The sequence below is a fragment of the Triticum urartu genome, chromosome 6A, assembly GCF_056163025.1.
Source record: "Triticum urartu cultivar PI428250 chromosome 6A, HENAU_Tu73, whole genome shotgun sequence".
NCBI lineage: Eukaryota > Viridiplantae > Streptophyta > Magnoliopsida > Poales > Poaceae > Triticum > Triticum urartu.
This window is the reverse complement of record NC_141878.1, coordinates 370,168,866-370,182,859: the sequence shown is the minus strand read 5'-3', so window position 1 is coordinate 370,182,859 and position 13,994 is coordinate 370,168,866. Positions and strand designations below refer to the sequence as shown.

Here is a 13,994-nt window from a genome sequence, read left to right as displayed (position 1 = left end):
GCATGCTGTGGTTGGCAATACAGAAAGCTCTGTAATAAGTTGCATATAGACGCTACCCAAGTCTTTCAGGCAAGGAAGGACTAGAGAGAGAAACATGAAGGTAGAGAGGAGAACACTAGCTAGCTAGCTGCTTGATTCCTCGAACCTCCTGGACGAGGACCGGCGGAACAGGCTCCTGAGGCTACGCCTGCTCTCCCTCGCCCGCTTCCCTCCTCCGGCGCGCGTGGCGTCTTTGTCGGTGAAGGCACGCCTTGCTGGCCTGGCCGTGGCCTCGTCCACGATGGCGAGGCTGGACTCGATCTTCTGCGCCACGGTGACCAGCTCGTAGGTGTCCCACAGCGACTGCGTGAAGTCCCACGGCCTGCTGTTTGGCGGCTTGGCCGCCGCCGCCGCGGCCTCCAGCTTGAACCGCGACGGCCTGTAGCGCGGGGCGCCCGCGCGGCGCGCGCCCAGACCGGCGGCACCGTCGTCTTCCGCCGGCGCGCGGGACGGCCGCGGGTTGCCCGAGTGCGCGTACCACGCCTGCGCCACCGCCTTGACCAGCTCGATGTCCACGTCGTCCGCCGAGCTCCTCATGCCGATGCCGATGCCGACGCCGGCGCGGTGCGTGCGTGGGTGGGTGGGGTTTTGTGTTCGGCATTCGGCGGCGCACGGGTGGACGTGAGCGGCTGAGTTTGAGCCCGTCGCTTTGGCGGCTACGGCGTGCCCGGTTATCAGCCTCACGTTCACAAGTGGCGCAAGAGAGAATCCAACGGTAGCCGCATTCGTTTTGAACTACTTGAAAGTTTTGCAAGTGTAATAGGATTATGCGTGTGGGCGGCTGCCCATGTAGTTTTTGTGGTGTATGCAGCACTTGGAGTTGGGTTGACGAGATGAAAGCTACTCCACACCAGTGGCGGAGCTTCAACGAATGGGCAGGCCAAGATAAGACAAAAACATAAATTGTTAGGCATTACTACTCCTTAAGGCATCTCCAGCCGTTGGGGGGCGCCTAAAATCGCCGTCTGGGGATGAGCCGGCGCAAAAATTGGGCCTGGAGGCGAGTTGGTCCCCAGCCGCCGGCTCCAGGGCCGTTCCCAGGCACGTTTTAAAATAAAAGAAGTTTGGCTTAAACACGATAAATTTCGGCCAAATACGATAAATTTCGGCACATTTCGGCGAAGTTCGCGGATTTTCATTACATAGCACATATACATAAACTAATCTAAAGGAAAAACTGGCTGAAGTCGCCGCCGTCGCCGCCATCGTCGTCGTTGGCCTTCTCCTCCTTGACGCGGGCGCCCCTGCTGGACCCTTGCCCGGCGTCGCCATGGCGGACTGGTGGCGGCGCATCGTCGTTGTTATCGTCGCTGTCGTAGATGACGACGACTCCGCCTTCGTCGCGGCCGCGTCGACGCTCCGCGAAGCGAAGCAGGGCGGCGCACTGGCGCTCCTTCGCCTTCTCCAGGCGCTCCTTCTCCATCGCTATGGAGTCCCTGCGCGCCCATTCCAGGGCCGCGTCGTCGTCGTCGAGCTCCATCGTCACCGGCGCGGCCGGCTCCTTCTTCACCGGTGCGAGCCCCGGCTCCGTCTTTGGCTTGACGAAGCGCGGAGGAGGAGCCGATGAGTAGGCGCGCCGGCCGCCCTCGTTGATGACGATGCCGGCGCTGCGAGTGCGCCGGCCGAGCGGCGTCTCCGCCGCGGGCTCGGCCTTGACGCCGAGCAGGGCCGGAGTGCCGGAGGAGTGCGATGAAGATCGGGAGGAGGAAGAAGAGGAGGAGGACCCGAACCTCCTTGGCGCCCATGGCCCGGCGCGTCAGTGCTGCGCCGGGGCGGCCGCCCTCGCCGGGTACGCCAACGGCGGGTCGTTGCCGCCCTCGAGGTACGTCAGCACGCCCTCGAGTGTGCGGCCGGGGACGCCCCACCACAGGTGGCGCCCCTCGCTGTTCTGCCGGCCGCCGACCACCAGCGCGCCGTTGGTGGACGCCAAGCGCTGCTGCTGGCGGCGCTCGAAATACGCCGCCCAAGCCGCGTGGTTGTCGGCGGCGTACTGGGGGAGGGAGAGTTGGGCGTCGGTGAGGGAGGCGCGCACGACCTCGACTTCCTCGGCGAAGTACTTCGGCTTCGCCACGGCGTCGGGCAACGGGGGAATGGGCACTCCCCCGGCGCTGAGTCTCCACCCCGTCGGCCCAGCGCGCATGTCCGGCGGCGCCGGGATGTTCGCCTGGAACAGGAGCCAGGACTCCTGTTCGCGGAGCGAACGGCGGCCGAAGCCGTTGGCCGCCGCCTCGTCTCCGGGGAAGCGTTCCGCCATGGCGACGGACTCGGGAGAGGTAGAGAGATAGAGGGAGGGGCTGGGCGGCGGCGCTCGGGAGAGGTAGGGAGAGAGAGGGGCTGGGCGGCGGCGAGGGGCGGGGCTGGTGTGGGCACAGGCGAGTGCAGGCCACCGGCTATATAGCCGCGCCGCACCCGTGTGTACGCGTGCGAGGGAGGGGAGGCGTCGGCGCGTCGTCCCGTGACGCGCCGCCCGTGAGGAATCAATGGCAAGGCTGACCGGTGGCAGCCTTGGCGTTGATTCCCCGCGGGAACCGAGGCCGTTGGAGGAAGACGAGGCGCCGTGTCGCTGACGCGGCTGGCCCGCGGCTTTTTCGCGCCAAAACAGCTCGCCCTGGCGCCCCCGGCGTCCCCCAGCGCGCCGGGTTCGGTCTGGATCCATCGGCGCTGTTTTCGGCACAGGCCGGCGAAAATCAAGCTCCTGGGGGCGCGACTGAGCCGTTTTTTTAGTGCCGGCGCGAAAAAATTGCCTAGGGAGGCCTTTCTAGAGGCGCGGCTGGAGATGCCCTTACTCCCTACCTTTTGTTTGTTTTCATTGGTTAATAAACAAGTTACTACCTCCATTTCAAAATATAAGATGTTTTGATAGGCTACTTTATATTTTAGAATGGAGGTAGTACGTGCAAGATGATCTTCATACACCGAATGACTTTTGATTCCTCGATAAATATATATGTCCCCATCTTATATTTCTAACAAAATGCATTAATTTACACTCAGTTCAACCAATGGGTTAAAAGAAACAGCGCTCCTTCGTAGATAATCAGAACTTACCTAGTGGAATCGGGAGGTGACCATTGAGCTCGGAGAGACATGGGGCTATAGTCATCACAGACAATTGTCTTCCTGGAACCGTGGGTCCTATGTTGCCATGTCGCATACAGTTTTCTTTCCTTAATCGTGTGCGATGACTCTTTGATTGTACGCATTTATTTTTTGGATAAACGGTTTTATATTTGTATTGTCTGCAATGTTGACATTGCACACAATGATTCCCATCATGTGCGATTATGAGGGCTTAATAGTTCGCTCGTGTACCAGTGTTATGTTTCAACCAACTATCCAAAAATCTGAATTGATGAAGAGAGACGGCATTATTTTCCAACACTCCTCTCATGTCTATACTTATTTAGTTCTTAGACGTCCCTTCATGTGTATACTTATTTAGTTTTTAGACGTGAAATTGATGTAGGCTGTAATTTTTTTTTTAATAATGTGTTGGGAGGGTCCTTTTGATTCTGATATCATATTGAATTCATTCGCAAGCCAGTTACTCTAAATGTCCAAACTAATGAAGAAAGGTGAAAAATATATTTTTAACAGTAACAACTATTACACATATACCCTAATTTAGCAAATATATGTAGGGTTGTACATTCCCGTATAACAAATTCACGGGACAATAGAGCATTGATGCCTCTTTATGTGTGAAAGTGTCCTTCTCAGCTTGAGCTCATATGAGTTCGGGTGAACAATAAAATCCAAAAATAATTAAAAATTTATAAAATTCTGAATCATTTTTGTGATAAATTTTGACAAATTCAATTCTTGCAAAGTTTCATTATGAAGAGATTCGTGGAAGTCATGGCAAAAAAACCGATGCTCCAAAATGCTTTTGGAAACATTTTTTTTTGCATCAATATTTTTTTGTCACAACTTCCATGAATGTATTTTACGACAGAACTTGGCAAACATTGAAAACATTTATCAAAGTTTGACACAAAGAGAATTCAGAAATTTTTGATTTATTTTCAATTGTTTCAATTTACTGTTCACGCGAGCACATATGAACTCGAGCTCAGCTAATCTACGGCCTATGTGCCTCTGTCGATGGTAATTCCACTGTGTTTGCAGAGTAGCATTCTGACCATGAACAGAAACGCAATCTTTTGTATTGGGCCTGGAAGGTATACTTTAGGACAGTTTGACAGAAACCACCCTATCATGCTGTGTGCCTGTGTTAGGTTTCGGTGAATTACATAACTGAACTTCTACTCGGAAGTTGCCGTTTCATGCTCTTTGTACTGTGCATATACAACTAAGTACGTAGGTAACCTAGAGGGAATATCACAGTTCGTAAGTGCAATACTCCTTTTGTATAGCTTTGGCATATTAAGCATCTTCTGCAGTTCATGTGAAAAGTGTGCTCTTGCATATTCCACGCTATTGTTCTTCTTTGTTTGGACAAAATGTGAACTACACATCTATCACTTTTGCATACTGTACTGTATTTGACGAATTTATCTCCTTCCTTGACCTAGTAGCCTGCGCAAGTATAAAAGTAGGATTTTAAGAAACAATGGACAGTGAGTTCAGAAAATACTCACTCGGATCAAAATACATGACATTATTACTTTACACAACCTTCAGCCGCAACTTTGCGTGTTGGTTTTTTATATGAATATATGCAAGTAAAATATTATAGAACGAGACTAACGTCCGGACGGCAGGAAATTAGCAACGGATCCGCACGATCTAACCCACTTCGCTCCTGTAGCTTGCGATCTCACTAATCACACATGCAGTGCAAACTTCCTCGCGTGCATATGTAAACTCCTTCATGTTAGAGAATAGTTGCATGTAGAAAAAACAAAAAAAAATGATGTCATCAAGATTCCATCCAAAAATAATATTCAAAATGTTTTATAGCTCAAACCACCGCTCCGATCGAAAAATTGTTTTCACATAAAAGATTCGTCACGACGAGACCTTCGAAACTAGATCCCATGTTGGTATATTTTGACGACTTTTTTTTTCAGATCAAAAATTACCAGACCCGGACTAAGTAAGTTATCACGTCTATGATACATAAGTTACCATCTCATTTATAAAGAAATTACCGAGGCATCAAAAGTGGTCCTCCAATTCTCCCATATGCAAATGAATTAGAAGACTGAAACGTTGATGTCATCCTTGTTTCCTCCTTATTTTGAAACTTCAAAATGTTTTGTAGCTCAAACCTTCGATCCGATCAAAAAATTGTTTTCACATAAAAAACACGCCGCGGCGAGATCTTCGAAACTAGATCCTATGTTGATATGTTCCGACGACTTCTATTCGGATCAAAAGTACCACTTGTGGGCTAAGCAATTTATCATGCACATGCTACATATGTTACTGTGTCGTTTACACAAATATTCCCGGGGCATATATCTTCTAACCTTCTTATTAGCTCGGGTTAATATTATTGCGGTGATTGTGCATGTGTTATCACGTATACGATGCGTATAGTACCAAAAAAATTACACGAAAGTTATCAGGGATATGTTTTTAAACAACTCCCGCACCAAAATTATCAGGACCGAGGCACATAAGTTACCAGGTATGAGATGTATGAGTTACCATGCTATTCACATAAAATTTACCGAGTTGATATTTCATCAACCCCTCCCCCATGCCAAAGTTATCAGGACCGAGGTACACAAGTTAGCAGGTCTACGATATGTGAGTTATCATGATATTCAGATAAAAGTTAACGGTGGTATATTTTCATCACCCCCCTCCCCACGCACACACACCATGCTAAAGTTATCAGCACCGAGGTACACAAGTTATCAGGTCTGCGGTCAAAAGTTACCGCGGTGTTTGAACGTGGGTTATCAGCTTTGATGTGGGTGTGTTAACATGCTATTTACACAAATGTTTTCAAGTGGTATATTTTTCAAAAAAAATTCTGGGTCAAAAGTTATCATGGTTTTTTTGTTCCTCTAGTTTATTTGCATGTGAGGAGAAGGTTGGATGACCATTTTTATGGCTCGGTAATATCAAAATGGTAACTTATGTATCACAAGTGTGATAACTTACGTAACACATACGTGGTAAATTTTGACCTGAAAAAAAAACGTCGGAACATATCAATATGGGATCTAGTTTCGAAGGTCTCGTCACGACGAATCTTTTATGTAAAAACGGTTTTTCAATCGGACCTACGGTTTAGGCTACATATAATTTTAAATTTTTTGCATTGGGAAGAATCTTTGATGACATCATCATTTTTGTTTTTTTCATAGATGCATGCATACATGTAAGTGAGAAAGCGAACATGCATTGGCTAAAAGTGACATGCGCGTGTGATTAGGAAAAAAGAAACCGACATGCGCATGATTAGATAAAAAGAAACTGTCATGTGTGTGATTAGCAAAAAGGGTGCAAACGCATGCAGCCCTTGATACAAAAATCTGACGGCAACGCGTCCGTGTGGATCTGTTGCAATCTGCCAGTCGGCAGGATTTTAGTTTTTCCGAATATTATAACATATCATATTCAAGAACTGCTTTTAGTGAAAAATATAGTTGCAACATTTTTATCTAACCAACCTAAACATTTTTTTAATGAATTGTGGTCAAAGATAAAGAAATTTGGTTGCGCTAACAAAGGTAGCATAATGTAGTGTGTGTGATGCAAAAATCGTGTCAATGACGCAAACCTTTGTGTTTGTATTTCTCCATGCTTTGTCCATCTCCTCGTACACATCTTTTATTGTTGGACGTCCTACGCTAGAGTGTGCCACACAGAGGACTCCAATCTTTAATATCAATACAAAATCTTCGATATTAACTTCATCTCGAACGCGCGAGTCTATGAATTCATCCAGTGGTTTTTTCCCAGTTACGACATCTTTTGCCTTGAGACAAGAACGGAGAGCAAATTAGGTGCGTCAAAAACTTGAGTTCCTTGACTGTAGGTCAAGATAAGAACAACCAATGGTGAGAATAACTTCTGAAATTTACTTGCCGAGTTCCTTCTCAGTGTAATAGGGATATGATTCTGAAAAGATATGGCTGAACTTACCTTCTTGGTGAGAGAATCGCGCGCAACAATGTCAAGCTCTATGACCTTTCTTCCTGACAGAAGCTGCAGCACAACCACACCAAAGCTGTAGATATCACTTGCGCAGGTAAGCTTGGAGTGTGTTATGTACTCCGGATCCATGTAGCCGATGGTTCCCCTCACATCGGTGAAGACCTTGGTCTCCTCCATTTGCAGCATTTTTGCCAGCCCAAAATCAGACAGCTTAGGCTCCATGTCCTCTGTCAGCAAGATGTTGGTAAGCTGTAAAAATGAATTAAGCACACAAAAGATAAGATGGCTTCGCAAATTTTGCGTGCTTATGTTGTGGGATCGAATATACAAGGATATTCTCACCTTAATATCTCTATGTACAATGCACCCATCGGAGTGTGTGTGAAGGAACCTTAGTACAGATGCACAGTCCCTAAGGATCTTCACCCTTGTCGGCCATGAGAGCACAGAGTCACTTCCTGCCAATCAAGAGCATGCAAAACTTGTAGTAATTCAACACTCTAGCTAGCTTAAATACAGTATTAAACATGATGGATGGATCCTTCTTACTGAGGAGATTCTGGGCAAGGTTGCCATTGGCGCAGTACTCGTAGACGAGGTACTGGTCGCTGCCGTCGTCGCAGTAGCCGAAGAGGCAGACGAGGTTGGGGTGCCTGACCTTGGACAGCCCGTCCGCCTCCCTGGTGAAGGAGCCGGACATGGCCGTCCGGTGGATGTGCTTGATGGCCACGAGCTGGCCGCTGGGCAGCACCCCCTGGTACACCTGCCCCGCGCTGCCGGACCCCAGGTAGATCCGGCTGTTGGCGTAGTCCAACGCCCGCTCGATCTCGGCCTTGGTGAACCTGTACAGCCCCGACCACCGGTTGATCACCTCCCCGCCGTGCACCTTCATCTCGTCGTCGGACGAGCCGATGGTGTCATCGTCTGATCTTCCCTTGGGCGTCAGGTACTTGACGATGGCGAGGGCGAGGGCCAGCATCATGACGGGGAACAGTATCAGGATCGCCAGCAAGCTACCTGGAAATGTGTTAGGCTGGATCAATTCATTCATCGACTATTAATCCTTCATTAGTTAAGTATGCATGTACTCAAGCTAGAAGGCGTACGTTTGATCCTGACGTAGTCGCCTTCTGCAATTTCCAAAAGGAAGGATAGTGTTAGTGGTCCTTGAGATGGGTTGTTAAAAATTACTCCCTCCGTCTCATAATATAAGAGTGTTTTTGACACTAAGGGAGTACTTGAGAGAGAAAACCTCTCGTGATTGACGCTTTTCAGAAATCAAACCTGTGACAATATCTGGATCACCCTTGCAGCCAAGCAAGGCTACCAAGATCAAGACTAGGCAGAGCACCGCTTTCTCCATCTTCAGTTTGTAGTTCCCTGCAATCATACGGGGACGAACTTTGCGACTACTCCCATGGAGCCTCATTTATAGGCAGTCTCACCCTAGTTACCATCGTTGGTAACAGCTAGGTGTATGTGTCCGAGCTGGATATTCTTCTTGCAGGGTCCGGTACTCGACTAGTTTAAGGACCTCTCGCCTTCTCGTATGCATTGGTCTTGGCGCACCTAGCTAAGTATGCACCGTTGCTCACTGTTTACCCTTTTGTTTGGGCGGGGAATCTTGGGCGAACTGTGTCTTGTACTATTAGCTTGCTTTCAGTTTCAGGGCATAGTTCGGACTTTGGACCAATCGTTCGTGGTCACAGAGGCGTGAGATTGAGGTTCTGCTTGTATTGTGCACTCCAAAGAAATGTGGTGCACTAGTGCAGGAGCGAGGTCCAGTCTTGGCTGAGTTGGACTTGTAGTTTGTAAACCCCAATGAACACACCAGTAACAACACTGTTCATTCATACAATTAAAAACATGCAGTACAATTGTAAGTTAATGCATCAAGAGAGATATGATCCGTTCCAACAAATCACATACAGGCTAAAATAGTAGCAAGGAAAATTAGCCAACTTACTTAGTATTTTCTGAGCTTCCTTACAAAAAGGGTTCCCCGCTTTATATTATAAAGCATAACCGCCAAGCATCCAACAATTATGAGAGTACAAGTTCAGGGTACGAACAACAAATAAACGAGGTCCGGCTGGGGGCACAGCCAAACAAGCCCCAAACACAAGAAAAAAGCGACTCTAATCAGGCTCCGGTGGTGGGGGAGGTGACGGCGGGGCCATCGCGGCTGCAGAGGAGCGAAGACCTGCGGCAATGGAGTTGATGAAGCCACGATCACACCGCTTGCTGAGCGGTCTCCAGAGCTGTAGAAATCCACACATTTTAAAGATGGAATTAGTCACACGGCAATGAATCATGTGCTTGATCACCAGTTTATTGCGACAATTCCAGAGGGTCCACGCCAGGGTACCCACCGCCACCCAAATGGAGGATCTACTAATAGGGGGGAATTTAGGATCTCCCTGAACAAGTCTGGGAGATTATCATGGCACCACGTCCCACCCACGACATCCCGGAAGCAACTCCATAGGAATCGCGCCACCGAGCACCGAAAGAAGATATGCTTGGAGTCTTCCGGGACTCCACATAAGGGACAAAGGCCATCACCCGGGCCATTACGCTTCTAGACCTCCGTGCCCGAGGGCAGGCGGCCACGAACCCATTGCCACAAGACGATACATATCTTAAGTGGTAACTTGATCTCCCATAGTACCATAAGCTCAGTGGGACCCGGAGTCAGCAAAATTGCGCGGTATAAAGATTTAGTGGAGAATGTCCCACTTGGCTCAAGGTGCCACGCAATAGAGTCCGGCTCGAGCGAGGGAGTGTGCAGAGCCATGCACTCCAAAAGCTCGCCCCATTGTTCTCGCTCAAGCTCCCCAAAGGTGCGACGAAAGGCGATGGCGCCTATGAAGGAAATATGCCCTAGAGCCAATAATAAAGTTGTTATTTATATTTCCTTATATCATGATAAATGTTTATTATTCATGCTAGAATTGTATAAACCGGAAACTTAATACATGTGTGAATACATAGACAAACAGAGTGTCACTAGTATGCCTCTACTTGACTAGCTTGTTAATCAAAGATGGTTAAGTTTCCTAGCCATGAACAAGAGTTGTCATTTGATGAACGGGATCACATCATTAGAGAATGATGTGATTGACTTGACCCATCCGTTAGCTTAGCACTATGATCGTTTAGTTTATTGCTATTGCTTTCTTCATAACTTATACATGTTCCTATGACTATGAGATTATGTAACTCCCGAATACCGGAGGAACACTTAGTGTGCTATCAAACGTCACAAGGTGATTATAAAGATGCTCTACAGGTGTCTCCGATGGTGTTTGTTGAGTTGGCATAGCTCGAGATTAGGATTTGTCACTCTGATTGTCGGAGAGGTATCTCTGGGCCCTCTCGGTAATGCACATCACTATAAGCCTTGCAAGCAATGTGACTAATAAGTTAGTTGCGGGATGATACATTACGGAACGAGTAAAGAGACTTGCCGGTAATGAGATTGAACTAGGTATTGAGATACCGACGATCGAATCTCGGGCAAGTAACATACCGATGACAAAGGGAACAAAGTATGTTGTTATGCGGTTTGACCGATAAAAATCTTCGTAGAATATGTAGGAACCAATATGAGCATCCAGGTTCCGCTATTGGTTATTGACCGGCAGTGAGTCTCGGTCATGTCTACATAGTTCTCGAACCCGTAGGGTCCGCACGCGTAACGTTCGATGACGATCGGTATTATGAGTTTATGTGTTTTGATGTACCGAAGGTATTCCAGAGTCCCGGATGTGATCACGGACATAACGAGGAGTCTCGAAATGGTCGAGACATAAAGATCGATATATTGGAAGGCTATGTTTGGATATCGGAATGGTTCCGGATGAGTTCGGACATTTACCGAAGTACCGGGGGGTTACCAGAACCCCCCGGGGAGTCAATGGGCCTTATTGGGCCTTAGTGGGAGAGAGGAGGAGGCGGCCAAGTGGAGGGCGCCCCCCAATCCCAATCCGAATTGGGTGGGGGCCGACCCCCCCCTTTCGTTCCCTCTCTCTCCCTCTTCCTTCTTCTCCTACTCCAACTAGGGAAGGGGGGAAACCTACTCCTACTGGGAGTAGGACTCCCCCTTGGGCGCGCCATAGAGAGGGTCAGCCCTCCCCTTCTCCCCTCCTTTATATACGGGGGAGGGGGGCACCCCATAGACTCACAAGTTTTGATAGTTGTCTTAGCCGTGTGCGGTGCCCCCCTCCATAGATTTCCACATCGGTCATATCGTTGCAGTGCTTAGGCGAAGCCCTGCATCGGTAACTTCATTATTACTGTCATCACGCCGTCGTACTGATGAAACTCTCCCTCGGCCTCAGCTGGATCAAGAGTACGAGGGACGTCACCGAGCTGAACGTGTGCAGATCGCGGAGGTGCCGTGCGTTCGATACTTGGATCGGTTGGATCGCGAAGACGTTCGACTACATCAACAACGTTACTAAACGCTTCCGCTTTCGGTCTACGAGGGTACGTGGACACACTCTCCCGCTCGTTGCTATGCATCACCTAGATGGATCTTGCATGCGCGTAGGATTTTTTTTGAAATTACTGCGTTCCCCAATAGCCTATGTCATGAAGGGTGGCTCCCACCGAAAGACGTGGGTGGGAGCATATAGAGAATAGGGCATGGAACCTTTTCGCGAACGGGCTGGTTGCGGACCATCTGTCCAGCCAGAATAAGGTATTGGAGCCAGAGCCCACAAGATGTGCCAATCCGGAGAACCGACATCAATTGAACAATTGACTGCCAGAACTGGGATCCCCCAACCCGGGGGGCAAAGGCGAGAGGTTGTCCGCGTAGGTATTTTGCGCGGGTAATATCCAACCACAGGCCACCGACACCCATCTCAATGGGCCATAGCCACTTGGCAAGAAGTGCGATATTCATACGCTTCGAGGAGATAACACCAAGGCCACCCTGATCCTTGGGTTTGCAGATCTCAGACCACTTGATCATGTGGTATTTCTGCTTATTGCCTTCTCCCGCCTAGAAGAACCGGGAGAGGTACTTGGCGATCTCCTGATGGAGGGATGAGTTAACCACCCGTACTGCCTTGGAGAGCCACCTCCCTTGCCACGGTTCCACCCGAAATTGGAGTTTGGAAACCATAGGGCGGAGGTCCTTTTCCTGAAGGCGAACATCACTAATCGGCATGCCCAGATAAGTCGTCGGGAAGGATCCCAAGCGACAGTTGAGGCAGTTAGTTATACGGTTCGCCTCCTCCGCGGAGTATCCAAGTACCATCACCTCGCTCTTCGCAAAGTTAATAGTAAGACCCGACATCTCCTGGAAGCAGAGTAGCATGAACTTGAGGTGTTGGATGTCCTCATCTGAGCCCTCTACCATCAGAATTGTATCGTCTGCATACTGAAGATGCATTAGCCCCTCATCTCCGGTGAGATGGGGACAAATACCTCTAATGCGGCCTGCCCGCCGTGCCAAATCCAAGATTGTAGCCAAGGCGTCGACCACCAAGTTAAAAAGGAAGGGGGAGAGGGGATCTCCCTGGCGCACCCCCTGACCCGTGGGAAAATATGGCCCCACCTCCTCGTTGATGTTAATCGCCGTGCGTCCACTGGTCACTAATTGCATTACGCGGGTAACCCAATAAGGGCCGAATCCGCGTTTCAACATAACCTCCCGAAGGAAGGACCAGTGTACTGAGTCGTAAGCCTTGTGAAAGTCTATCTTAAAGAAGACCGCACGGAGGTGTTTATGTCTAAGCTTCCTTCACCCCTCCAAATAGCATTCAAACATTATTCAGGATGTGGCTAAACGGATAGAGACCAATATTGTGAGACATGTTCAGATAGAAGTATGTGCATTACTTTTGGCTATATGGAACTGTAGAAATGACATGTTTTTTAACAGACAAACTTGTATCAATTTCCCGCAGGTTATCTATAGGGCCACTGTTTGGATCTGTATGTAGTCGTTACTCACTCCTGTGGAAGCCAGGGAGCCTTTGGTTACTGGGTCTGCTCAATGGGAGATAGCTCGGGATATCTGCAACCGGTTTGGATGATGGTCCAATAATATGATAGGTGTTTAGTCATCTCCTCTTATTTTCCGGTTGTGGCATATTAGATTTTTTTATTTTTCTTCATTCTGAGCGAGTTTGTTGTGGATTATAGACTGACTTGTCGATCACTTTGCTTAATAAAAAGACTGCATGCATCATTTTGATGCAGAGGCCAGAGGTAATTCTCTTTCTCTAAAAAAATATGCTTCGTCGCCCAACCTTTCAAGAAGAGGCATCCTGACCTGGCCATAGAGAAAACTAGCACTCATCACTTGGAGGAAAAAAGGAAAGAGAAAAATCAAGACTTGTAATCCAGCATCTATTAGAACATCGAGAACACAAGCATGAGTAGTGTTTCATCACACCGATGAGCTGAACCTGTGTAAAATAAAAATAAAACCAGGTCTTTGTGCATTTGATCTAATTATTTGAAAATTAATAAAAATATGCAGCAGAGTCCTGCTGATTCCCTAAAGAAAAATCTAAGAAAGAACATGCAGTGGTTTAGCCCCTGTCCGAACAACTAAAGAGGGTCGCCTTAATCACCAATATCGATGAGCTCACCGCGACAACTCAGTGAGTTCCGTCGGTAACACGTGTCGAACGCCGTTCCACATGCTCCATGAACAATATGAAAAAGTGGAAAACTACAAGGACGGTGCCAAATCGTACCCATCCACATACCCTGAATTACAAAAAGCAAGCCCACATACTCCCCAGAGAAGTTAAAAAAATCTCAAAAAGACCTGAAAATTGTATCCTACGAAAACTGAGGGAAATCACTGTTTAGAAGTACCCCTGGTAAAGGTCATCTCACCCTCCCATTTTTCG

The 13,994-nt window shown here is 48.3% G+C and overlaps 2 protein-coding genes across 2 annotated transcripts; both read right to left on the bottom strand.

Moving 5' to 3' along the window:
- Positions 1-11: 11 nt before the first annotated feature.
- Positions 12-744, bottom strand: LOC125513542 (uncharacterized). Its single transcript, XM_048678667.2, has one exon. It carries the CDS (start codon positions 574-576, stop codon positions 124-126), a length of 453 nt encoding a protein of 150 aa, XP_048534624.2. The 5' UTR covers positions 577-744; the 3' UTR covers positions 12-123.
- Positions 745-4,509: 3,765 nt separating this feature from the next.
- Positions 4,510-8,479, bottom strand: LOC125512141 (putative serine/threonine-protein kinase PBL28). The gene is made up of 7 exons (XM_048677220.2): positions 8,401-8,479; positions 8,223-8,246; positions 7,666-8,133; positions 7,459-7,574; positions 7,105-7,365; positions 6,740-6,937; positions 4,510-4,578 (listed from the first exon to the last, which is right to left on the bottom strand). Exons 1-7 carry the CDS (start codon positions 8,477-8,479, stop codon positions 4,510-4,512), a joined length of 1,215 nt encoding a protein of 404 aa, XP_048533177.1.
- Positions 8,480-13,994: the final 5,515 nt, after the last annotated feature.

What these genes read in the sequence shown, in the direction of transcription:
- LOC125513542 (XM_048678667.2), bottom strand. Translation starts at nt 576, where the DNA reads ATGAGGAGCTCGGCGGACGACGTGGACATCGAGCTGGTCAAGGCGGTG.
- LOC125512141 (XM_048677220.2), bottom strand. Translation starts at nt 8,479, where the DNA reads ATGGAGAAAGCGGTGCTCTGCCTAGTCTTGATCTTGGTAGCCTTGCTT. An exon ending in TGATCCAGATATTGTCACAG is followed by an intron (nt 8,247 to 8,400) that starts GTTTGATTTCTG and finishes TGGAAATTGCAG; the next exon opens with AAGGCGACTACGTCAGGATC. An exon ending in CGACTACGTCAGGATCAAAC is followed by an intron (nt 8,134 to 8,222) that starts GTACGCCTTCTA and finishes ACACATTTCCAG; the next exon opens with GTAGCTTGCTGGCGATCCTG.